We start from the raw sequence: 26,158 nt of genomic DNA on the forward strand, positions 1-26,158 counted from the left end.
CTCAGGTCGGAATCAGTGAGGCCACCAGGAAGTCCAAAGAGAGAAGCGGCTTGGTGGAGGGTGAGCACAGAGCCCGGGGCCCCCAGTGGCCAGACAGCCTGTGCTAGAGTTCTGGCCACACTTGCCAGCTATGTGACTTGGAGTAGATTGCTTTATTTTTCTGTGCCTTAGTTTCCTTGCCTGTACCATGGAAGAATTAATAGTATCTATCTTCATAACTATAGTGTTGTGGGAAGAAGATGAGTGGATACATAAAATACTTGGAGTAATAAATGTTAACTTATCATCTACCATCAAGCACCTGCCATATGTCAGGCAGTACGTTAATTCATTTCCTTTAAGCCTTGCAACCACCTTATTAGTAAATATTAGTATCTCATTTTATAAATGAGGAAAAAGGGGCTCGGCAAATTTGAGTTTGCTGCCCACTGAACTGCACTCTGAACCTGAGTGATTGGGCACATTTTCAAGTAGTGGATCCATGTTGGCTTTGAAAATTCCAGGAAGCGGGCAGTCCAGGTTTGGGGAACCGGTGAGCAGAACGTCCCAGGCAGAGACCAGTTTGTCTAATCAGGTCCTGGGAAGCAGTTCAGACTCCGATGGCATGTGATGGACCCTGAAGGTGAGAAGGTGGCCACTAGACTCACACTGCTACCAAGGAGGAGCAGCAGATGTCACTGCACAATGCCAGGTGGAAACCCAACAGGTATAGGAGGAAAAGTAAGAGGCTTTTACTGCTTCCTCCTCCATCTGCCCTTGGCAGAGGTTTCAACTAAAATACACATTAAAATCAGTCAGATAAGAAATCCTCTGTAGACAGTGAAATGCAGCACCGTTTCCTGCCAGCTACCTGCCCTGCACCAGTTACTTTGCGCACAGACCTGGAGGGAAGTGGGGAGCTGTACATCCCTCCACAGTGTATTCCAGCCCTCTACTCCTGGCTCCTCACCTTGGGCAGTGGGCTCTGTCTGAAGGAGGTGGGCTCACTCCCTTGCTTGCTGTGTCTCACAGAGCCCGGACACAGCAGGCATTCAGAGCCACAGCAACTTCACCCCAGCCTTGTTTCTTAGGCAGTCCCCAGTGACACATGCTCGGCCAGGCCCTACCACAGTTTTGCCCTAAAGACACCTTGCTCTTTGAGGCTCTTGGGCCTTAACGCTTGCTGGTTTCTCCACCCAAGAATGCCTTTCATGTATGCTTATGTTCTGTTTCCCCCACCCACACCCAATTCATCTGGTGAACAAAGTTCTGCTCATCCTTCCTGCCCCAGTGAAAATTGCCTGCTCTGTAAAGTCTCTTCCAGATCCTTCAGGCAGTGCTATGGCTCTCCTCATAAGTGCCCTGTGTGCTGTTCACGGTCAGGTGCATCACATTGTCTCTTCAAGATGCCACTGGCTTCTTTGTCCCTGTGCCACCTCAGCTCATTATACAGCATAATGCCTGTCCTTGGGGGAAGCCAGTAGTGGAACTGGTGCGTTGTCAAGTCGAATCGGTAGGTTTCTTTTTTTGTTGTTGTCAGTGGTTATTGTTAAAAAAATGTTGTTCATATGAAATTTATTTGAGAAATCTGACTGCAAATATTTTATGGCATTATTGTCACTCATATGTTGGTTAAGGAACATCGTGATTGCTGTAATCTGTTCATGGTGTAGGAAGAAAGATATTACATGCTAAGATTATCTTCGTAGAACGGTGCTGTCATGTTAATCTACCATTCCAAAGGGCTCTCGTACCAAACTGGATGAAAGTACTTTTGTTCATTAAGCCATAAACAGTGTCAGTTAAACTTTCTGCATTTTTCTGACCATGAGTCTATTTTTTTAAATGTGAGTACCATTATTAGATAGAGGTTCTTTATCCATCCTCGAGGCGTTTCACTTCTGGCGTGGCAGTGGCACCTGCCAAGCTGGACAGAGGGAGAGTGATCACTGTTATTGGGGTCTTATGTCTGCTCTTCTGGCCCTTCCTCCAAACACTTACCTTTCACTAGTACACTGATGTTCTTAGAAGTGGAAACTTTGGGCTGCTTTTCCTGTCTTAAGGGCGAGCTAAGAAGATTGAAATCCGTTAGTGGGAGGTGAGGGTTTCTCCCATCACCGAGCAGGTTACACACCAGCAGCTTGGGAGGCCAGAGCTCTGCAGCTGCTGCAAGGCCCTCATGTGGCCCCAAGCTGGTGCTGAGCACATGGACTATGCATTCTGGAAGACAAGAGCTCTGGGGAAACCCTGGTGACTTCAGTGAGGTGTACTTATCTGATCTTACCTAAAACTTATGTAGGTTTATTTATTTCCATTTTCAGACAGGTTAGAGAGGCACTTAGTGTTCAGAGTTCTCAGAGTCTATGCAACCTCCTACCCCAGGCCTGCCTGCATGGAGCCACAACTGTGCAGACAGCTGGCCAGTGCACCTTAGAAAAGGCTGCGTTGATCCATGGCTAGGCAGGACATCTTGAGTTATTATTAATTGCTTCCTAATATTGATATAAAAGATCAACATTCTACTGCATTTCATTTCTTCTCCTCCTTCTATAGTACATAATATCACAGTACTTTTCTGGTAATTGAAGAAGGCACTTTATATTATAATTTAGCCCTCTCACCCCTTCCGGATTCTAAGACTGGTAAGGAGAGGATTGTATCTTTTACCTCTTTGTATCCATCACCTCTAACCCAGGGCCCTATACTTCGTAAGAGCTCATAAGTTTTGCCAGTAATTGGGGATGATGATAGTGGCAGTGATCAAGATGAAGAAAGAACAAAAAGAAGCTCTGCCCTGTGACAGCAGACCCATGACAGAAATGTTGCACTGTTTACTCTGTAACAGGGCCTTAATCATTGCCTAGAAGAGAGATCAACAAACTACGGCCTATGGGCCAATCTAGACCTTGGCTTTGTTTGTACAGCCCTCCAACTGAAAGTTTTTTTTTTTATATTTTTAAAAGGTAAAATAATAAGAAAAGCTGTGAGACAGACACTACATATAATCTACAGAGTCCAAAATATTCACCCTGTAGCTCTTTACAGAAAGTCTGTGTAGACTTGGCTCAGAGCAGAGTCCCTCAGAACCATTTCTTTGATTCAGTATTTTGTTGTCTATTGTGGACGAGGTGTGTGTTCTACAGCATGTGACAGGTTCTGAGGTTATGCCACAGGTGACTAATCCAGCAGGCAGATGACACTTGAGCTGATGTGTAACCTGCTTAATGATGTGAAACAAATGATCAGAGGGCAAAGTCAGAGGGCTGCAGGTGCTTGCTCTTGTTTTCTGTGCTTGTCCCATGACAGGCCATTGTGAGCAGTGTGTGACTGGTCCTATCTGTGCCCATTGCGCCTTTGCTGTGTGAGGGACAACTTGGTCCAGGCAGCAGGAGCCATTGCCCTTTGCCTGGAAGCCATGTTGGGTGCTGAAGACAATCCTGTGACAGACTGAAAACACTCTTCCACCCAGAGCCTTTGTTTGGGGCAGGAAAACAGCATAAGAGCAGTCCTTAAATCTGGAAAAAGAGCCATTTCTCTCTAAGATTTATATGGGCCTTATTTAAGGTTTGCAAAGAATTTCTCCCATGTTTTCTTATTTTAAAGCCCAAAAATCTCTCTCCCTCCCTCCCTACACCTCCTCTTTTACATCTCTTTTTGTTCTTTTCAAATTTTAAAGAGAATCCTAAGGTCCTCAAGGTGGGACCTGGAAGCCTAATGGGCAGAGGTGGGCCTAGCCAGGTCAGTGTCTGTCAGAATGGGGTAGATGCTGATCCTCCCAAGAACTCTTAAAATGGCTGTTTTCAAATTTCCTTCAACTAGTTAATTTGTAATTTCCCTGAGGATCTCAGTAGATACTCTGTGTATAATTAGAATCTGTTTTTATCAGTTAAAAAAGAAAAAAAAAGAAAAAGGCACTCCCCTATGTCTCAGTCCACTGCACTGCAGGCTTTCATTCATTTAAATTGAAAACTGGTACATTGCCATCCTCTGGATACAGAGATGGCAGATGTTAAAGGAACCTTCATCAAAAAGTCAATTATGCTCTTCCTCTTCCAAAACAGTTCAGTTCTGGAGCCATGAAGTGAGGTGGGATAAGAGGGGTGCAGTGTGGGCAGCTGAGGTTTCCCAGTAGAAGAAGGTCAAGCTGAGCAGCATTGTCAACACAGCAATCAGAGCCCCAACAAGAGGAGTGGTGCATCCCCACCAGGAGGAGTGGCGGGCAGCAGGATGAGGGGTGAGTGCCTGTAAGGGGTTGATCAAGGAAGAAATAGAGGAGGATAGGCAGGTTTCTCACTATAGAAGTGAAAGGGAAGAAGCCAGAATGAGGCTAGTACCTTTTCTTCTGTCCCTGTAGTCATGGGACAGAAGGAAAGGTACTAGTGTGAACTCATAGTATCTTATTTCCACAGGCAGCATGGAAATGAATATGGTTGTGGGCATGTATGTATGCATACATATGAAAATGCATGCATGTGTCTTTTAATTCTGTTCCCTGGGAGGGCCTGGATGCAGTGACACCCCAGTAGCAATAAGCAGATCTTGGTTTCTCAGTTTCAGTGTCAAGAAACCACCCTTCTTGCAGAAATTACTGGTTCTTAGGCTGGGGCAGGGAGAGCACAAAATGAGCCTGGAACTTTTGATTGTATCAGAAAGCAAGGAAGGACTCTAGTGATAGGGACATGTCTAAAGTGTAAAAGGGTTTCTCCTGGCCCACTTGGAGACCACCAGAGCCAAAAGAAATGACAGCAGAGTACAAAATATTTCATGAAATAAGACATCATGAGTCCATTGGAATATGAATAATTAATTAATTAAAAGTTTGAAATATATAATGTGAAAGCACCCTCCCCTCAATGCTTGTTAATTACAAAGGGGAAAAGATTAATTTTTGTGGTGGGATGCCCGGCAATTGCCACCTTGATCAGTGGGCATAGTGAGAGCACACCACCTGGTGGGCTGCCATGAGGTTTCAGCAGCACTTGTGATGTCTGCCCAGCCTGACTCCTGTCACCAGGAAACGTCACACTCAAATTCAGAGACATCTTGCTGAATAACTGGTATATTATTATGTGTCAAAATCATGGACTCAAGAGACACTGAAGGAACTGTTCAAATGAAGGAGATTGAAGAGAAATGATAGGTAAATGCAACATGTAATTCTGAACTGGATCCTTTGAACAAAAGGAGATTATTGAGTTGGTCAAAAATGAACCGGGATATAAGGAAAAGATGGAAGTCATGTATTGATATGCCTTTTCTGATTTTGATGGCTATACTCTGGTTATATCAAAGAATACATTCAATAGTCAAAGGTTATTCAGTGGTACATGCCTATAATCCCAGTGACTCAGGAGGCTAAGTCAGGAGGATCTCAAGTTCAAGACCAGCCTGGACTACTTAAGACTCTGTCTCAAAATTTAAAAAAGAAAGAAAAAGAAGAAATGGGGACCATGCTTGTATAATTTTATCAAAATGGATTCTACTGTTATGTATAACTAAAAAGAACCAATAAAACTTTTAAATAAAAAGAGAAGGGGGGGGGGAAGGAATGGTAATACAGTGGTAATACACCCATGGGTTCGGTTCCCAGTGCTGGGGGAAAAATAGCCAAAAATAAAGAAGCATCAGTTTGGCAACCTACTCCCTGATGGTTCAGAAAAAAAGGGTTCTTTGTACTATACCTCCTTGCTGCATATAGTTGTTTCATAGTGAAAATTTAAAAAACCACAAAATACCATTTCATACATTAGAATGAATGAATTTAAAATGATATATGAAGTGGAGGGCATGGAGCAACTGGAACTCTCATATGTGGCTAATGCAAATATGAAGTTATTCTGTCTGTATTATAAAGAGCCATATAATTATCCAAAGTTAAATGCCATCCTGTGACCCAGAAGCTCGACCTAGATTCTCTATGCCTAGAAGATCCTTTCTCCCCTATGCCTGGCAAAGTCTTACCCTTTTCAAGATCTTAACTAAGTGACACTTACCCTGTGAAGCTTCCAATAATTTCTGTGCTCTAAAATAGTAGTAGTAAGAGTTTATAAAGCCTTTATATTTTACATGGCACCTTTGGAATCTGTGTTAGTCTTTGTATCCACTCTGAGTGGCCAATGTGAAAGTGGAAAAAGCAGATCTCTCACCATCAGGAGGTGAGAGTGAGAAAGCCTCAGTGAGCCACCTCACCAAGAGGGAAGGAGGCTGAGAGTTCAAGAGGCGCCCTAGGAACGTGCCTGCTGCAGACCAGGCTCCACGCTAGGCCCCTTCTCATTTCATCTTCGCCACATCCCTTTGAGGAGGGTGGCATTTTCTCAGTTTTACAGATGAAGAAAACTCAGAGCAAGAGGATTGAAGCAAGGTCATGCAGCAGATAAATGGCAGGCTAGGACCAAGCCCTCTGTTGTCTCCTTGCCCTCTTCTAAATCTGTCATTCTCTGCCGATGGCTTAAGGATCCAGCCTCCAGATGTGGGGGTCTGTGGAACTGCTGGAGGAACCTGATGACCAAGGCAGTCTGCAAGGGCAGCAGGTCATCTGCTGAGCACCAGGGGCCAAGGAAAAGGCTGCCCACACCTCTACCCTGCCAGTCTGTCAAGGCTCCTCCTGACCTTCCACTGGTGTGCCAGCCGAGGGATCTGCTGCGAGTGCACCAGCGCTGGAAGACCCTGCTGAGTCACTTGTGCAGATCACTCAGTGCACCCGCTTCTCAGCTCTGAGTCATGAATGGATTTCATCACTTCTTTTCCTCTGATGGCCTGCACCTTGCCGGTGGCCATGTGTGCTGGACGAGTATTACTTCAGAAGAAATTTTCTTTATCAAACCGCTACCATTTCTCCTTCCACAGTAATGGCAGTAGGTGCAACCACAGAACAGTAGCAGTAATAGCTAGTACTGTGGCTGTTGGCTGTGCTAAGGAAGCATTTGCAAATAAACAAGGAATTCGACAGGAAAGATACCCTCACAGCCCCATTTTATAGATGGGAAAACAGGCTAGGAACTGTTAGGCCATTTGTCATTTAGTAACTGTAAAAAAAACCCTGAAAATTCTGGTTGATACATGTCTTATTTTAAGCTAGTTTCAAAATTGGCTAATGTGTCAGGTTACTAAATTATCTTTAGCAATATCTGAGGTAAATTGTTAAGTAGCAGATGTTAAATTTTATAATTATATTTATATACAAAATCAAATGTGGAACGTTTATTCTTAAATAGATTCGTCCTTGGAGCTGTTTGTGTGATCTCTTTGCGTACTGCATCTTTTAGGTCTGTCCCTGCTGCCCTTGTCAGGAACTCCCTCTTTGCTGCCAGTGGTGCTGCGTCGCAGGCGTGTGCCACAGCTGGCTTGTCGGGTCTCACATGGGCAACTTCAGGTTGCTTCCATTTCTTGACTAAGGCTGTTGTGAGCATGCATTTGCAGACCTTCATGTGGATACCTCTTTTCATTTCTTTGGGATGAATACCTAAGTGTGGGTTGCTCTTCCATGTGGAGATGTTTCTTAAACTTAGTAAGAAATTGCCATAAGTTTTTCAAAATAGTAACACTGTTTTACATACCTTCTAGCAGTATGTGCTTACATACATTTCAGGTCCCCACTATGATCAGGGGCTGATTGTTTCCTAAGCTGTCCCAGTGAATGCTTGGGGGTTTCTCATTGTCCCACTTTTTCGTGTGTTATCGACCATTTGTATATTTTTTCCTGAAGCATCTATTTAAGTATCTTACCCACTCGCCTCCCCCTTTTTTCTTTTTCTTCTTTTTGGTTCTTTTGTTTTGTTTTGTTTTGGTTTTGTAGTTGTGGGAATTGAACCCACGTGTGCTATACCACTGAACCACATCCCCGGTCTTGTTTGTTTTTAAACTTTGAGTATCTCACTACGTTGCTGGGGCTGGCCTCAAACTTGCAACCCCCCTGCCTCAGCTTCCTGAGTCACTGGGATTAACAGACGTGCCCTATGTCTAGCAATATGTTACCCATTTCTTGTTGAATTATCTGTCCTTTTGCTGAGTTCTTTATCTATTGTATATACAATTCCTTGGTCAGATACGTGCTACAAATAATTTTTCCTGTTCTGTGGTTTGTCTATTTTCCTAATAATATCTTGGATGAATAGAAACATGATTTTGAGAAAGCCAGATTTTTGAAATTTTTGCTTTCTCTGCCCAAAGGTCACTAAAATATTCTTTTATGCTTTCTTCTAGAGTCTTTTTGACTTGATGGTTTGTTTAGGTCTACTGTGTGTGTCAGATTAATTTTTTGATGGAGTGAAATGGGGTTGGAGTTTATTTATTCTATATAAATATATACTCATTCCATCAATGTTTGTTAAACAGACGTTCTTTTCCTTGTTGAATTGACATAGTGTGGACTCCAGAGCTAGGTCCCTAAGGTCCTGTCTCAAACCAGCCGTGTGTTTTATGACCCTTATGAGTGTCCAAATTTCCTCAGGCCTCGGTTTCCTTCTTTATAAAAAGGTCATTACTACTAGTGCCTTCTTTTGATTGTTTTGGATTTGAATAGATTTATCCATGTAAGTGCTTATTAGAAAAATGGCCAGTATATTAGCCCCCAATAAACATTAGCTGGCATTAATAAGTCACCCTCACATGTTTCCATTGTTCCCTTACTTACAGCCTGCCTGGCAACATGGACTTTATCACAGACCCTCCTAGCACTATGCCTGGGATTTTCACAGTGTCATATAAAGCTGTTACAAGGCCTGTTGTTTCATAACGGGGCCTGTTGTTTGATATGGCTGTGTCACTGTAGTAAAGCATAAGAAGTAAAATCGAGAATCAATAAATGGGATGGATTCTAAAAAGCTTCTTCTCAGCAAAGGAAGCAGAGTTTTTCTCTCTCATTAGCCATTTACTGGTATTTGTAAAGCATCCATTTATTCAACGTGTACTTACTGAACACTATCAGTTTTCCATTACTGTGACAAAATACTTAAGATAACCAACTTAAAAGAAGAAAATGTCTATTTTGGCTCATGGTTTCAGAGGTATTGGTCACTTAGCCCTCTTGCACTGGGCCTGGGGTGGCAAAGGCAGTCTGTTCACTTCATGGCAGCCTGGAAGTGAAGACAAACAGAAAGGGGCCAAGGTCCCAATATCCCCTTCAAGTGCATATCAGTGACCTGAGTACTTCCCACTAGGACTCACCTTTAAAGGTGCTTATGGGCTGGGGACTAGGCCTTCGGCACATAGGCCTTTGGGAAACCCTTATCTAGACCATCAGCAAGCACTGAATGCCAGGATCCAGGGCTAAGCAGCAAACGTGACTCATGAAGGCAAAGAGCTGCTCTCACAGACGACAGATAAAAGACAAGGCATGACAGACTCATCACTGCTGCAGAGGAAGCAAGCAGGTGCAGAGGAGTGGCAGGGTCCTTGGGTAACAGGGAGAGCCTCTCTGAATAGGTGTAGCTACACCCCCTGGGTGGAAAAGGAGACCCCTTGTGGGAAGAAGTTCAGGAAGGAAGTGCAGAGATGGTTCCACCTCGAAGGTATTAAAGACTTGTGCTTTTATAGTTAAACTAAGTTCTACTTATATGTGGGTATATAATATGGGTCAAAATTATGTTTCTACTGTATATATATGTACACACACACACATATTCAGAAAGACTTTTGAATTAGTGTAAAACTAGTGGATTAGTGAACACCTGGCTTTGGGTTTGTTGAAGGTAGGGCCTTCACTGCCCATTCACTAAGTGTGGTGTCCATCGGGGGCATTTCAGACTTCAGCCTCCTACTGATGCTGTTCCCATGCTGTGGCTGGGGACACGGAGGGTGCACAGCCCCTGCCTGAGGCAACAATGCCTATGCCTCTTTACAGGTGCCCTGTGGAGGTGTGTCCAGATAGCCGTTGGTCCATGAGGCAGTGACTCTCTTCTGTTGTCAAAAAGAGTAGCATAGGTTTTACAGCAAACAATTGTTTATTTTTAGATCTAAGCTGGAACCTGAGCCAAGTACAAAGACAAGAGAATCCACATCCTCTGAGAAAGTTTCACAGAATCCTTCAAAAGACTCTGAAGAAACACTTGCCACTGAAGAGCATCCAGGTATGAGTTAAAGTTCAAGCCTTGCCCTGCATTCCTTCCTCACGGCACTAGGCAGAGTGCAGAGGACAGAAGCGGCAGCCCAGCCCCTGCCAGCTGCGTGTGTGGTTGCTCGAGCCAAGGCCGGCGGGAGGTGGCCGTGGTTTTGTCTGTCCACAGTTGGCTGAAAAGAGCCATCCAGTCACCTGGGAGCTGGGGTCCAGATGAAAGGGCCTGCTTGAGCTGTACACTGCCCGGGGATTGGGCTCTGCTGAAGGGCCGAGGGAGGCAGTGCTACCCTCCAGGAAAAACCCTGTGCTCTCAGCACCGTCCTGCCAGTCCTGCCAGGGTGAGCGTGTAATCTCAGTGGCTTTTGTAGCTAGTCAAGCCAGCAGGACAAGGTGCAAGAGTGAGTTTATGTGCTGCCTGTCGCTGTGGATACTAGGTACCCCATGACTTTTTAGACTTTATATCCTGTTGTCATGGACATCTTCATTCTGTGTGTACCCAATGCAGAGGACACCTGTTAGTGCACGTAGCACAGAGATATCCACACTATGTGTCTCGCAGGCAGGGGTGCTGGGGCCAGGAGAAGCTGGGCACCTTTGCTTCCTCTGTTGTGATCTGTCTTGGGGTGTGGGGCTCAGGCCCGTTTGCTCACAGGCATGGTTGTCACCCTCACAGAAGCCCCCTGCAGGTACATTCCACGAGCCTTCCTTACTATGGAGAGGAATCAGTTGCCTCTGCAGGGTAGGAAATAAGTGGTTAGAGTGAAAAAATGCTGCATTTAATGGTTAAAGTCCATGTAAGCACGAGGCCATCTCCTGTCTAACCCAGCTCTCTTGGCCTTCAGGAGAGCACTGTCTGGCATGTTGGAGACAGAGGGCATATGAAGAGTGCCCCTTTGAAGGTGTCTGGAGCCCAGCTCCAGCGCTGACAGCACTCAGATATCAGTTCACCCATTTTTAAAATGGGGATGATAGTACCCACCTTTCAGGGATGTGGGGAGATTAGTGGTAGTCACTGGGGCTAAAATCTTTCATGCTTCAAAGGACCTCATCAAAAAAGTGAAGACAACGTGCAGAATGGGAAGAAGTGTTTGCAAATTATATATCTGATAAGGTGCTTGTATCTAGAATATAGAAAGAACTCTTTACAACTCAGTACTACAAAAACAAACTAGTTAAAAATCAGCGAAAGATCTTAAGTTTCTTAAAAGAAATTTCAGATGGCCAGTAAGCACATGAAGAGGTGCTCCGCATCCTTAGTAATCAGGGAAATGCAAATGACAGTCCCAGTAAAGAACCAGCTCACACCTGCTAGGACTATGGGAGAGTGCAAGAGCAGGTAGCATCAGATGTCCCCAAGGGTGCAGAGAAGCAGTGCTGGGCAGAAGACTGTTTTTTGTGGCAAAATTAGGCTTTGAGTTGAAGCACGGTAAGAAGCCACTGGTGGGTTTGAAGCTAGAGCATGATGTGGTCTGGGTTAGTTCCTAAAATCCCTGATACTGCTGTGAGGGGTTAGCACAGAGGCAGACAGATGGGCCAGGAATCTTGCAACAGCCCAGGCACAAGGTAGTGTGGGCCTTTGGGGAGGCCATGGTAAAGGGGTGAGAGAAGCACTTGCTGCATTTCGGAGCCTGAGCTTATCTGGTAAGTGGAACATGAGATGTGAAGGATAAGAACAACCGGGGGTGAACAGCCTGCAGGCTTGGGGTTGGAGCAATAGGTAGATGGTGGACGGGGAATGGTGGCCTTTCTGCCTGAGGTGAGCACAGCTAGAGGTGGGGTTTGGCACTAAAGCTCAGGAGAGTGGGAAGGAATCAATACAGTGGCCTGCAGGCCTTCTAAGATGCCCTTTGGATGTACACAGTATGTGTTGGAGTGAGCAGGGAGAGCTTAGAGCTGGGGTGGGGGAGGGGGGTTCCTGAGAAATAGGCAGTTTGCAGCCATTGGCCTGGATGCATCCGAGAGAAAGAATGGATGAGGAGAACCCAAAAGTAACGGGAGTTAACTGTGGGCTGGGCTAAAGCACAGAAGGCCTTGAACACTAGACCAAGCATCTGAACTCGACACCACTTTGGGTGCGGCATGCAGTGAGCTACAGGATTCAGGACAAGGCTTCGGATGGCCATGGAATCAAAAGTGCTATAAAGACCTAGACTGCTTGGTTCAGACATGAACAAGGTTTATTTTTTTTGTTTTAAAAAATTGAAATGGGCACCATAATGAAAACAGACAGGAGACAGCAAGCTCTTAGGGGTGGAGTAGGATGGATGGAAAGTGCAACTCCCCTGCCCAAAGGATGTCATCTCAATGAAATGGTAGCTTGGTTTGTAAGGATGCGTTCAGCCAGGCCTTATAAATATATTTTTCCTGTGATGACAGTTGTGGTGAAAACAGTTTTCCTGCACTGTTGTGGTGGAAGTGGAGGATTTTTGTGAAGATTTCTTTCCAGTGACAACCACATCTTTCATGCCTGGTCTGCTATCTCCAGCCTGCTGCTGTCATGAGTCCTTTTCATGTCAGAAGACCCTGGACTTGTGCTCATCTCTTAGGACTGAGATCAACTACAGGAAATTTACTGAGGTTGAGGAAGAAAGGGAAAAGAAATGGTATTGTCTTTTGAATTGATGGCAAGCTCAGAGGTACTGCTGAGATTCACACAGGCACATTTGGAGGCAGAGACCTTTTTACAGTCCTCCTGGAGGAGTAGCCCCTGCCCTTTCACTGCTGTCCTCAAGCCCTGGGTACAACCCATGCAGATCTCTCCAGCATTGTGCTGAGAGCAGGCGTTTCTAGGAGCCTGCCTTCTCAATAAACTTCATCAAGGAGCCGTCACTTGACCAACCATGATCAAAAAGTTCTCTAGATTAAACTCTGTACACCCTCCTGTTCAGCAGTTCTGTGGCCAGGCACCCGTCTTGCAGAAACACTCCACAGGGGCATACAGTATTAGACTAGTGAACACTGACCTAACTGAAGGTTTACCAGTGGAGTTACAGTGACCTAAACTGTATCTGGTCAGACACCTATGCCTACAGCTACTCAGGAGGTTGAGGTAGGAGGATCTCAAGTAGGAGGCCAGCCTGGGAAATTTAGTGAGACCCTATCTCAAAATAAAAAGGGATAGGGGTGTAGCTGAGTGGTAGATCATTTGCCTAGCATGTGAAATGCTCTGGATTCTATCTCCAGTACTGCAAAAACAAACAACAACCAAAACAAAACCAAAGAAAACCTTGTATCCTTACAATGGAATATTAAGCAGCAGTTTAAAGAATGAAGTCAAGCTATTTGAACTGATGCAAAATGATCTCCAAGGTAGATTGATAAATCTGAAAAGCAAGTTTGAGGACAGTATGTTATCATTGATATCTGTGAAGAATGAGCCACTGCACTCACAAGACTGTATTATTTCTGAGTGTGGGAGATATACAAGGAATTGCATATCTATATGTGAATATGCTTAGAGAAAGTCAAGGAGGCTACATCAAAGCAGTGACTCTCAAGAAAAGGAATGAGATTGGGGAACAGAATTTCATATATATTTTTTATTTTCCCAGTGAAAGCATTCATATGTTGAATAACCTTTTAAAAGTGGAGGGAGGATGTTAGCATGAGAGTGTGTTGTAAAATGAAATGTACTAAAAAAAAACTGGTTCTGAAGAATGTCCATTTAGTCTGTAGCCACTGTTGAATTCAGTGCAATATTGAAACTGTCCCTATCTTCCCCACCCTCACACATACACATGCACACATCCACACAATTTAAGGCCTAAATATTGCTGCATATTGACCAATGGATAAATAGAGACAGAGCTGCAAAATAACATTCAGTCTCTTGTTTGTAACACATCTGTATCCTCAGTGACACTATGCTAACATGACTATTTGGCCTTCTATTTTCTTTTTCTTTGTTGTTGTTATTTTGTTTTATTTTTTTAACAGAAAAGATTTTGACCAAAGCACAGCCTGAATTAGGAACCTGGAGAGATGGCAAAGGTGAAGATGAATTATCCCCAGAAGAAATACAAATGGTAATGCCATTCTCTGCCTCATTATTTATTTTTAATGAGTTATCCTAAGACCATTTCATTGAGTAGTAGCCATCTTAAATGCCCTTCCCTGATATTTGTACCAAAGTTTTAAAAATATAAATATATATTTTATGCATTCCCACTTGATTTCCTAATTCCGGATATGCTTTACATGTGTTTTAAATTTGCAATAGCATAATTGAAAAAGAAATTGCCTTGGGATAACTTTACTAATAATAGATGTTATTTCACCAGCATTAAAATCATCTTTAGATTAAATGGGTCTTTTGTAATTGCCACAATGGTACTTTGTAATTGTTGGAGTGACTGATGCTATGGTAATGAGGGGAAAGCTAAGTAGCACCTCATTGCTGAGATCACCTCCGTGTGGTTACCATTCCCCTGTGGCTGGCTGCTCTCCTTTGTCATCTCTGGGTGGGTTTAGAAGAACACTAAGAGGTTGGGCCAGTGCTCTGCAGCTCATCCTCAGCACTGTCTGCCTGTGGCTCCTCCCCCTGTGCTACCAGCTGCTTCCTGGAGTTGCCCTGATGTCATAGTGTCCTTGTCCAGCTTGGAGAACACAGTTCCCACACAGCATGCTCCAGTAGCAGGGTCTGCCAGTCAGAGCCCCTTCATGATTTCTGAGCTTTCTAGTGTCTATTTTCCTCTTAGTGCTCTTGATAGTGGCATGAAGAGGTGGTGGGGTGTCACCTTCTTCTCCTGCCTTTGGCACAAATTCGGAAGGGTCTTCCCAAAGTGCCCTAACAAATAGGGAGTGAGTCTAGATTTCTAGTCTCTGTGCAGAGGAGCAGTGCAGCCAAAGCCTGTCCAGAGAGGACAGCCTGGCCTCCACCCAGCCTGGACCCCCACAGGTTGCTCCACCTGAAGGCCCTTTTCTCTCACTCCTGTCATGTCTGAGGTCTCCGAGGTTATCTCTTCAGAGAGCCTCCCTGACCAGCCTTCCTGGCCTGGCTCCCAGCCCCACCCCAGTGCTCTACTTTATTTCTCTTCCTCTCCACATGCAGGTGCCACGCAGGCAGCATCTTGGGAATCATTTGTTGGCAGATAAGTGACTCTATTGAGCACAGTGTAAAAGGCATGGTCTGTTCTAACAGGTAAAACAGGCTCCTCAGTAGTAACTACTGGCATGCTGTCTTCTCATGTAAAGTGATTATTCATATCTGTGAATGCCCATCTGCCAGGCCTTTCACACATTGTCTCGTTCAGTCTTCACTATGATCAATGAAGTAGGAATGGCCACTATAATACAGATAAAGAAAAGGAGGCACGAGAGCTCCTGACCCCTGCCCAGGGTCACGGGCCAGCAGAGCACCAGAGCCAAGCTCTGGGCCGTAAGTTTCACCTCCAAACCCGGCACATTCTGTACTGTGTCCCTGGTGGGTTCTGTGGCCTAGGTGCGTGGGACCGCACATGGCTAGCACAGCAGAGTGCCGTGGGTGGCTGCCAGAGGAATCCATACAGCCCCTGGGGCCCCCAACATGCTGAGACCCAGGGGATGGCCAGTCTGTGTCTGCCTCTTGAACACTTGAACCTCAGTTGTTTGGAGCACCTTTCATACAGGTGTGGAATGACACACTCTTATCCACCTCACCTTGGAAGAATGAAACTGATCCCAGTGATCGTTAACAGTGACCTTCCCAGGGCTTGCCTGAGCTACTTTCTTTGCAGTTATAAGCAGGCTGTTTTTGACCTGTACAGACAGAAATAATTGTGAGCTAAGAAAGTAGCCCAGACGCCTTGAGGCCATGAGACTCCCATCTTCCTCTCCAGCAACACTCCAGGTCCAGAGTCTACCCTCTGACTTTCTTTACATGCCTAACTCAATGCATCCAGTAGGACACATGCCTTGGGAGCCTTGTGGCATGCAAGGTGTAGAGGTGGCTAGAGACTACTGCAGTGAGGACTCACTGAGGCAGCACATGCATCCAGGCTGGCATGGGGGCTCCAGGGAGCAGCACTGAAGGGAGAGAATGGAGACAGGTACCTTAGTGGGGCACGAGAGAGAAAAGAGGAGCCTGAGCTTTCTCACATAGACAATCAGGAGAAAGGGGACACAGACAGTGGGCCGACAGGGAGATGTTCCCTTCTTATAGATAAACGATGGCAAAGTTTCTTAAAATCTCGTAGTTTTTCATCAATTTACATAAAATGATTTAATTAGTGGAAAGGATGAGATGTGTTCCTCCAGACATCATGCTCTTACCACACCCCTTTCCTGTAGACAAAGGTGTGCAGCCCTGGCTCTTTATTAAGAAAGAACACATTGTTCCGGTGGCTGTAAATTCTGGGCTGGACTGTCTTTGCATACACCGCTGTTTTTTGTGAAGGAAAGAGCCAGGTACACATAGTTGTCTGTGAGAGGACTTTGCATTGGCCCCGTAGGCAGCAGTGAGCAGCATGAGTGGGAAAGCCCCCGGGGGTGTGCTGCGTCTGGCAGTGTGGAAGGATACAAGGAAGGCTGGCAGCGAGGCCATCTGCCCTCACCTGATGCCACAGTCCCACAGAGACAAAAGAACATGGGCTCTGATGACAGGGTCTGTTAGGAATCCCCCCTTGTCACTTGCAATCTTGTAATCTGGGGAAGAAAATCAGCCTTCAGCCCAATCAGAGTGGATGCCCCATAGCATCGTGGCAAGTGCAGGGTGCAGTGGCACCTGGAGGAGCCTGTGGCAGGAGCGGGCACTGAGTCTAGGCTCAGCACACACCCACCTCACATCAGATACACGTGGGAAGGCAGAGGCATGTTACTCAGGCTCCGCGTGTGCCACACACCCAGGGCAGCACGGCCCTTCCTCCCTTGTGACTGGGAGTTCCTCCTTCCACTCCTTCCTGTCCTGAGTCATCAACTAAACACATGGCCTGGGACCCTTCCCACTAGCTCTGAGTATTTCAGTGTGGTGGCATCAGTGACTAAAGCCACTGGGACTTGGTAATGTTTTTGTCACTATGAGTGGTTAGGCAGTGCTCCTGAGATAGGCTAAGGTCTAGGTAATGTCTGTCTCATTGGGACTCATAGCGAAGTACCAATTTTTACAGTGTGACTAACTCAAATCCTATCAAAAAACTTAACTCTGAAAATGAAGAGAAAGCCATACCCTACTGTTGGTTTCTAAATTGGAAAGCGGTGCAGCAAACTGGTCATAATTCATAGTCACTCTTTCAGAGTTTTTCCTCAGGGTAAAAGAATGAATTAAACCCAATACTATATTAAAATAATTCATTATTTCACTCAGAGGAGCAATGGTTACATGTTGCAGAACGGTTTGTATGATTTGCATTGTGCATTTTCATTTCTGCCTCTTGATACAGGTATACAAGAGCTTGTTAGTTAGCAGGTATTCTGTGGTCAGGCTGAGTGGAACCAAATTGTTTTCTAATGTTATATCAAGAAGTCCTCCTCTTGTCATTTAACTCATGCAAAACCACCTACATTTATTGATATATTTCTTGGGAATGTTTAAGACAAGTGACCTCTGTCTCTTGGATATACATGAGAAGTGTCCCTAGTGAGTGTTGCCTGTGTTGTCCCATGAAATCCCAGGCAGCCAGCTGGCAGGGCTTACCATGCATGGCCAGGCTCCGTTCATGCATCAGGGACATAGGAGTTGTACAGCTCACAGACCCCAGGCCGGCTCTAGGCTCAGAGGGGCACCAAGTGAGCATTAAGGAGAGGGTTGCAGAGTGGGACATGTTGAAGGGCTTGTCATAGAGAAACATCCTGGCCGTGAGCCTCTGAGCTGAGGGGCCAGACAGCCATCTAGGAGGCCCAGCGTCCTCACTTGGCTATTCTTGCTCTTTTCCATGCAGATTCTTCTCAAGCCTCATTTTATACCCAAAGCCTTTGAAGAAGAGATTTATATTTTTAAAACTATAGTGACAAGGATTAGATTAGAAAAGGATTTCTATAATGATATATCCACAGTTTGGAGCTGGGGATTTGAAGCCAGATTAGAACCCCTTCAGCAGAGCCCTGCTGAGAGGGCTGCCCGACCCTGAGCGAAACGCAGTGGCTGTCACAGTGCCAGGTGCTGCTGTATGCACATGGTCCAGGTGAATTTATGTAGCCACATGAGAGAGAGGGTATTGCTAGCCCTGTCTTACAGAGAGCCTAGGCCATCTGTGCAAGGTCGCGTAGCTCCCTAGACCCTGAAGCAGAATGCTGCCTCACTACTTAGAAGGCAGAGGTGGGAAGGGGGTCTGGCTGGAGGAAAGCACGTTTGACTAGGAGACCTGACAGTCTGGAGCAGGCAGACCCTGGCAGGAGCCAGAACAGCAGCTGCCACTGTCTCCTGCTGGAGGGCCTTACTTGTCCCCACAACCCATTTAGGACTCTCGTGCTTCTTTTATTTACTTTCATACTGAAGTAAGTATTCCTGAGACTGTAGCCAAATTCGTCTTCTGGGGCATATACACAGCCTGCCCGTGGTGCTGACTGGGCCTTTCATTCAGCACTGCACTGGCGAAGTCCCCACTTGTGTCGAGAGAGGACGTGGCCACATGCTCGAAGAGGGACAGTAGAAGAGGGTGTATGTGTGCGTGTTTCCCAGTGCCTGAGTGAAAGGGCCATAGCAGCCTCTAGAACTTGACCAGACAGGTGGAGGGGCTTTGAAGTATCTAGCCCCTCACCGTGCACGTCTAGAATCTGCCTCCCGTGGTCATGCTTCCTGAGAGCTTACGGTGTGCCGTGCACTGTGGTAAATTACTCACTTTGGTTTAACTCGGGTTAAATTGATAATCATAACTTGAACTGTTATGGAGGCAGTATTATTGAGAAGGAAGAAGCCAAACAACAAAGTAGGATACTCAGATACTTGCAGTTTATGAAGAAGAAAAAATCAAGTTTAACTCAGAGATTTAAAAGTCCAAGACAACAGCTGTGGTGGTACACCCCTGTAATCCCAGCGACTCAGAAGGCCGATGCAGAAGTATTACAAATTTGTGGACAGCCTGAGCAACTTAGCCAGACGCTGTCTCAAAATAAAAATAAATAAAAAGGGCTAGGGATGTAGCTCAGGGGAAAAGCCCTCTAAGTTCTAGCTTCTATACCTAAACAAACAAACAAATAAATAAATGTATGATAAACATTCTGGGCAACACAGCCCTATTGACAGAAGAAGAGTTGGGAGGTAATATTTTGGTTTGGATTCACATTGGATAACATTTTGGCCAAGACAGGATAATTCGTTTTTTGAAGTTAGAGGCTTAGGTTACTATGGTAGTGGGTTTAGATCCACAGGGACAATTGGGTTGTCTTTTGTTAACTCACCAGTGTTCCTGCCTATCACCTCATTCTGTCATGTTTCATAGGAAAAAAAGCTGGAATCCAATTTTTCAGATTTTTTCCTTGGGTGATTTCAGGATATATTGTTCTAACAGGAGGCCCTTTCATGGAGTTCAGAAGGCTCAGTACTTACTTCTCCCTGGGGCAGCTACAGTCTTGAGTTCTCACTGCTGTCTTCCCTGCTGGGCGCTCTAATTTTTACTCTGACTATCTTCTAGACTAACATTTTCTTCCAGCAGTCCTATAGGCATCTACTCTTATAATTTCTTGTACTGAATCCCATTCTACAAAAAATTTCTAACCAGCAATGTTCTTGAATCCTGAGACTAAAGCATCTTCCATGTGAACATGATATGAATAATGACTGAGAAAGAGATACTGTGTGTGTGTGTGTGTGTGTGTGTGTGTGTGTGTGTGTGTGTTGGAGAGTGAGTCAAACCAGTAAAAGACGTAGAAAAGAAATGACCAGAAACTTAAGGGAAAAAAAGGAGCAGATCCTGTAAAGCAAGGCAAATGAGTCAAACTGTGAGGCCAGAGATAATTTTTTTCAAGTAAAGGGACAAAATAGAGAAAAGGAGAATGTACATTGAATGAAAGGTATAATATTTATCATGGTGAATGACAACTTACAGGGGTTCAGTAGTAGTGTAATGATATTCCTACACATTTAACTCCAGATGCAACTACAATGATGTTACCAGAACAGTGGCCTGGTTAGATGATCCACATTCCTGGAATTTGGTTATGACAAAGAACCAGAGTTGTCAAAATCCCTGAGTTTATAGAGGGAACCCCCAAAACTTTCTCTGACATATAAAGCAAGTTTTTATGTGGTCTTGAGAAAAGGCATTTGACAAATTTACTAGTGGCATACCAGGCTTTTAGCAGGAGACAATATCTTGAATAACTGTGCAAGGCAACATCACCCACTTATAGGTGATTAAATTTATGTTAATCTGCATAATTCTGTAAGATCTCTTTTTTTAAAAGAGGGAGAGAGATATAATTTTTTAGTATTTATTTTTTAGTTTTTGGCAGACACAACATCTTTGTATGTGGCGATGAGGATTGAACCCAGGCTGCACACATGCCAGGCAAGTGCACTACCACTTGAGCCACATCCCCACCCCAAGATCTATCTTTTGTGGCATAGTTACATAGTTAAATGGAGAGATGACATATTTCTAATTTTTCAAATTTGATCTCTGAAATATTATTTTGATTTTGTAATTATTAAATGGAGGGGCTAATATAGAAACTTTCACTTGGAAGTTCATACCTAACTGCCCTTACTCCATAGATCCAAGAGCTAAAGTGAGTTTGCTTCCCATTGTTGAATGTAGTGTTTGCATCCACAGACCTTTTAGCTAATCATAGGTGTGTTTACAAACCCCCTCAGTCTACTGCAAGAGTGACTCTTACTCCTTCTGCCTTATAACATAGAGCTATTACTTTCTCAGGACCACACACCCACTCTCAGGACCATACTGACACCATCCTGCCATGGGAACTATGGGAAGTTGTGTTAAGCTCCAAATTAGTCTAATCATCTGTGAAGAATCTATTTGCCATATTCTATACACAGCTACAAGAGATAATGGCTTTCACTGGAATTCAAAGAATAAGACTTAAATGTCCTTATTGTGGTAGTGTGTTGGGGATATTCTTGAGGCTATCTGTCCTACCTTTAATTGAGGATCTCTTGTCTGTGAAGTGACTCAATTCTTGGAACTGAGTAAGTTGTGATTCTCTACTGTATTGATAAGTTAAGACTGCTCACAAAAAAGTTTCTTGCTTTTTTAAAAAATATGATAGTCCAAATATGTAGGAATATCATAATTAATTAACTGCTAGTAGTTATATCTGTGGGTAGAGCTATTTTGGTTAGTGCTATAGTCATGCTGCCTATTCTGATAATCACCTATAGGTGTCCCTGAAAATTGGGAAATCACTGAGCCCATTTTGAAGGAATGATCTCTAAGTATCATTACTGCCCTGAAATATATTAAACTTTTTGAAGATGTTGGCTCTTTCCTTTCAAGTAAATTTCTCAATGTACTGCTGAAAAGAGTGTTCTCTGGGCATACCCAAGGGTGGGTAAGTGGGTAACTACAATAAGAAATATATATTAGTCTTGGCCCCTAGTTTCTGAGACAGAGCTCCTAATACTCTCATAGATAGAGTCACTAGAAGAATCTTTTGTTCTAATAGTTGGTCTTGGCCCTTGTTCCTGGCACATAACTCCTCAAATCCTTGGCATCACCGAAGTGTTTTCTTTTTGTATGCTATTGAGATGACTAAGAGCCAAAGGCTCCTGGATAGCTATATGGGAGGCTAGTTGTCAGGGGAGGTAACCAGGTGATCAGAATTGGCAGTTTCTCTCTTACCTGTCTGTATCCTCCAGGGGAGGGCACAAGGCTGAAGGCTGAGTTCATCAACATCACTTGATGACTTAATCAATTATTTCACATAAGGAAGCCTCCATAGAAATGCCCAACTATTGAGTTGGGGGAGCCTCTGGATTGCTGAATATTCAAGGTGCCTTGAGGGTGTGCACTGAGAGAAGGCATGGGAGCTCTGCTCTTCTCCCATATCTTGCCCTTTGAGTCTTCCATCCAGCTGAACATCTATGTTATTTGTGAGACCCTTTATAATAAACAATTAAACAGAAGAAAAGTGTTTACCTGAGTTCTATAAGCCATAGGAGGGCATTGTGGGTAACCCTGACTTATAAGCATGTGTCACATCCTGGCCTGCTGACTGGCATCTGAAGTAGGGTGGTTTGTGGGACCAAGGCCCTCACTTGTAAGACTAATGCTAACTTCAACCACATTGAGGTAAATGGTACCCTGACAGTGCACACTGAGAATTGTTTGATTTCTCAAATTTGCTGAAGTTTGAAAAACTGTGAGGATAGAAAGCCCCCAAATTTAGTGCCCAGAGATAAGGTCTTCTACAGGGAGTGAGAATTTAATTTTTAAGTGTATATTTTTTCTTCAGTCTACATGATAAACTCACTCCAGATTTCTATTTCCCCAAGTCTTTAAATCCCTTTATCTATAATATACCAAAGATGTTCTGAAATTCAACTTCATTCAATTTGTATACATACGTGCATAGAAGAAATAATAAGACATACATGAAAATTATAACATAGAAATTTCAGGACAAAGTGTGCAAAAGGGAGAATGGGGAACTGGGATCAGAAAAGCTTTGGTTATAATTATGATTCTAACCAATTTCTGAAAATAATAGACATATCTGAAACAAAGGCAGTAACTTTGTTGGATCTTGATGGTGTGAACACAAATGTTTGTTTATTCTTTGACTTTTCTGTGTTTTCGAAATATTTCATATTAAAATATTTTACCATCTTAAACAATCAATGAATCTAACAGTTATAACTAAATATGCTCATAATACAGATCATATTACAAAATTTGCTGAAATTTGAAAAAGTCATTTTAAAAATAAATACCCTTGCAAAGATTGTTTTTAAAAAAAAGGTGATTTGCCACTGAGTATAGCTCAGTGATACAGCATTTGAGTAAAATGATGAGACCCTGAGTTTGATTTCCACCAAAACAAACACACACACATACACACACACACACACACACACACACACACACACACACACAGAAACACAAATTTCTAGGAAGACAAAAACAAAGGGAAATGAAAACAAATAAATAAATTTGTTTCTCAATTAATTATTTATGAATAGATCCTAATTATGTGGGTTTTTTTGATGACTAGTTAGGCCAGCCTGATAATTTTAATCAGCTCTTTCTGGAAACCTGCAGATTCCTGAGCTTCCTTCTTCCTAATGTATACTAAAAGTAGGGAGGGGAAGAAGCACAAGAATGGAAAAATTATAGTCTACCATTAAAGTTATCTCAATAATTAACACTGAGCACATATGTTTTGTTTAACACTTTTCACTTGCAAAGGGTTTCTCAAAGCGTGAGTTCTATGTCAGAAAGTCACCTCTACCTTGATCATCATACAATGGCAGCTGTGATTAGTATTGTCCTTTTCAGTGATTGCAATAGAGTGAAATGAGAGGAGCTACTGAAGTGAAAAATGCTACCTATCCTGATTCGGGTTCATATATTCTATGGGATTTTTTGTATCTTTAATTCAGAAAGAGTTTAAACCAAGAATCATCAAAGAGGAGAAAGGCCCAGCTCTTAATAATCACTTATATTATTAATAATAATAGAATAATAACTGATCAGGCAAATCAGCTAGATGGAGATACCTAGGTAGTAGAGTGAGGTTTGGACTCAGATGCGCTGAGTTCATACAGTATGACAGTAATTTGAAAAGGGGACATTTAGGAATGCCTGAGTAAATACATTCTCTCCGCAAACTGAACCACTGGGCTCCACCCACTTTCCCCTACCAGGTTCCCTAAGGGAAGGAATGGACCAAGACAACCTGGGTGATGGTCCTAAAGCTTTGGAAGTTCAAAGGACTTTAACGAGGCCTGTTTTTATTTAACCCTCTCATTCACATGCAATGTAGAACTTCATAATCAGGTGCAGATGCCAAGGCCTAACAGGCTGGATACAGTTCCAAGGTCTCACAGGCAGGTGATAGAGCCTGGCCTCCAGTACCTCTCTTTGACACTTCATAGATTCTTCATTCTTTTTCTCTACATGTTCTCTTGGTCTTAACCTTATAATTCCAGGGAGCAAGGGAGAAAATCTAAGGTAATCCCCTCTTGTAATTTTTTTTATCAATTTCATAATTCATTAGAAATGACCTCTAGTAATGGTTGTTTCATTACCATAAAACTAATGAAGTTTGTCTGCTTTGACTAAAGTAGCTGATTGTGGAAGATGTTAACCACACATGTATCCATACCAAAAGCTCTCATTTTGTATAGAAAAAGGTCAGATCAATACCAGTCTCTCTTAATATATAGCCAGATTTTTTTTTCTTTTAGGAGAAAAGCAATAAGTAGAGTGGGGAAGGCTTTTTTATACAAAGTTACATGACATTTTCTGCTTTTGATATACTGATAAATTCATCATCTACTGCTTCCTAACATATCACCCCCAAAACTTAAAAGCATCAAACAACACACATTATCTCAAACTTTCTGACAGCCATTTGACTAGAAGTCTCTGACTCGGGATTGTAAGGAAGGTGTAGGGAACATGTGGAATGGGGCTGTGGTCATTGAGAGTCTAACAGATCCACTTCGGGGTTAGTTCACTCACATGGTGAGAAAGTTGATCTTGGCTGTTAGCACCCTCAACTCTTCTTTACACAGAACATTTATCTATAGAGCACCTTGCTCCCCTCAGAGCAAATGATACTGGAGAGCAAGACAGAGCAAGGAAGAGCTTCTGAGATGGAAGCTGCAGTCTTTTTATAATGGAATCTAGAGTAATGTGTCATTCTACTGCCATATCCAGTGAATTATAAGTGAGTCATTAAATGTAACCCACATACAATGGAAGGGAAATTGGGTTGCATTTCTTGGATCAAGGAATATTATCCAAGAATTTGTGGACATGGCTTTACAACCTTGCTTTGACCAAATGCTCAACTTTTGTAAGAGAAAGCACATAAAGTGAATTTATTTCTTTTCAGAGGGTTCACATGCTGGTAAAACTGATAAAAACAGATAAAAGCTCTCTTGCTATTTCATTGATAGTTCCTTCTATTTTCTTTGCAGCCACCCCCTCCTCTGCAGGCCTTGGAAGGCTGGACTTTCCCAGCTGCTCAGCCTCAACTTTATGGACACTTTTACCTTACAACTTCATCCCAAACTGTGCTTTATATACCAGTCTCTACTCCATCACTCTCATATTTCTAACTTCATCCCTGATCTCTCCTTTCAATTTCCATTTTATATATCCAGCTGCTCCTTGACATCTCCACACAGACGGCATCAATTTAAAATGTACCATGGCTAACAGAGAACTCTCGGTTCCTTCCACTTCTTTCCTGGCCTTATCATTTTTAGTAAATCTACCCCCATGTTTAAACTCTTCTTATTACATATCTAATCCCTGAGCAAGTCTTGTCATCACTTCTTTATAAATATTTTGCCCGAATCTACCAAACTCTCTCCACCTCCATTGCCACCACTCTGGCCCAACCTAACTTTCTTTCTCACCTGGACTACTGTAATAGCCTAAAGAGAGCCTTTTTCCTGATTCTCTCCTTCCACTTCTCCCTTCCTCCCTCCTTTTCTTCTTTTTCCCTCCCTTTCTTTCTTCCTTTTTTCTTCCTAGTTCCTGTAACTATTTTCCATTACAGCAGTGGTGGTATTGTGAAAATGTTGTCAGTTCATTTTACTCTGCCATTTAAAATTCCATGTGGCTTTTTATTTCATTTAGAACAATAAATCTCAACACTTTGGGCAGATTTACAATCTTTTACCTGTCCCTTGTCTCTGCGAACTTTCCTCCCACATTAATCTTCATCATTAGTATACACCATGTGTGTGTGTGTGTGTGTGTGTGTGTGTAGGTGGGTGTTTGCATGTATATGTGTGTTATGTGCATGCTGTGTGTATTACTGTATTAGTGTGTGTGTCTGAGAATGTGTCTGTGTGAATTGCGTGTGTGTGTGTGTGTGTGTTTGTGCACAATGGTGTGTATCTGGTATGCTCTTGTCTACACAAGCCATTCTGATTGATAGGTAGTTTAGATAGAATAGAATAGAGAGCACCCTGGAGAATACTCAAGAGACCACAGACATCCTCTCTCTCAATATTTATATTTCTCTGGAGATTCATTAAGTTTAAGTGGTCTCTTGTCAATTGCATCTTGCTCT

General features: G+C 43.4%; 1 protein-coding gene across 1 annotated transcript in view; it reads left to right on the forward strand.

The window, feature by feature from the left end:
- Positions 1-26,158, forward strand: part of LOC144373844 (syntaxin-18-like) — a 104,267-nt gene that overhangs the window by 61,356 nt on the left and 16,753 nt on the right. The window contains 2 exon segments of the mRNA XM_078036804.1: positions 9,931-10,046; positions 13,970-14,058. Coding sequence (XP_077892930.1) covers positions 9,931-10,046; positions 13,970-14,058 — 205 coding nt within the window.

This window comes from Ictidomys tridecemlineatus, unplaced genomic scaffold (genome assembly GCF_052094955.1).
Source record: "Ictidomys tridecemlineatus isolate mIctTri1 unplaced genomic scaffold, mIctTri1.hap1 Scaffold_51, whole genome shotgun sequence".
Lineage (NCBI taxonomy): Eukaryota > Metazoa > Chordata > Mammalia > Rodentia > Sciuridae > Ictidomys > Ictidomys tridecemlineatus.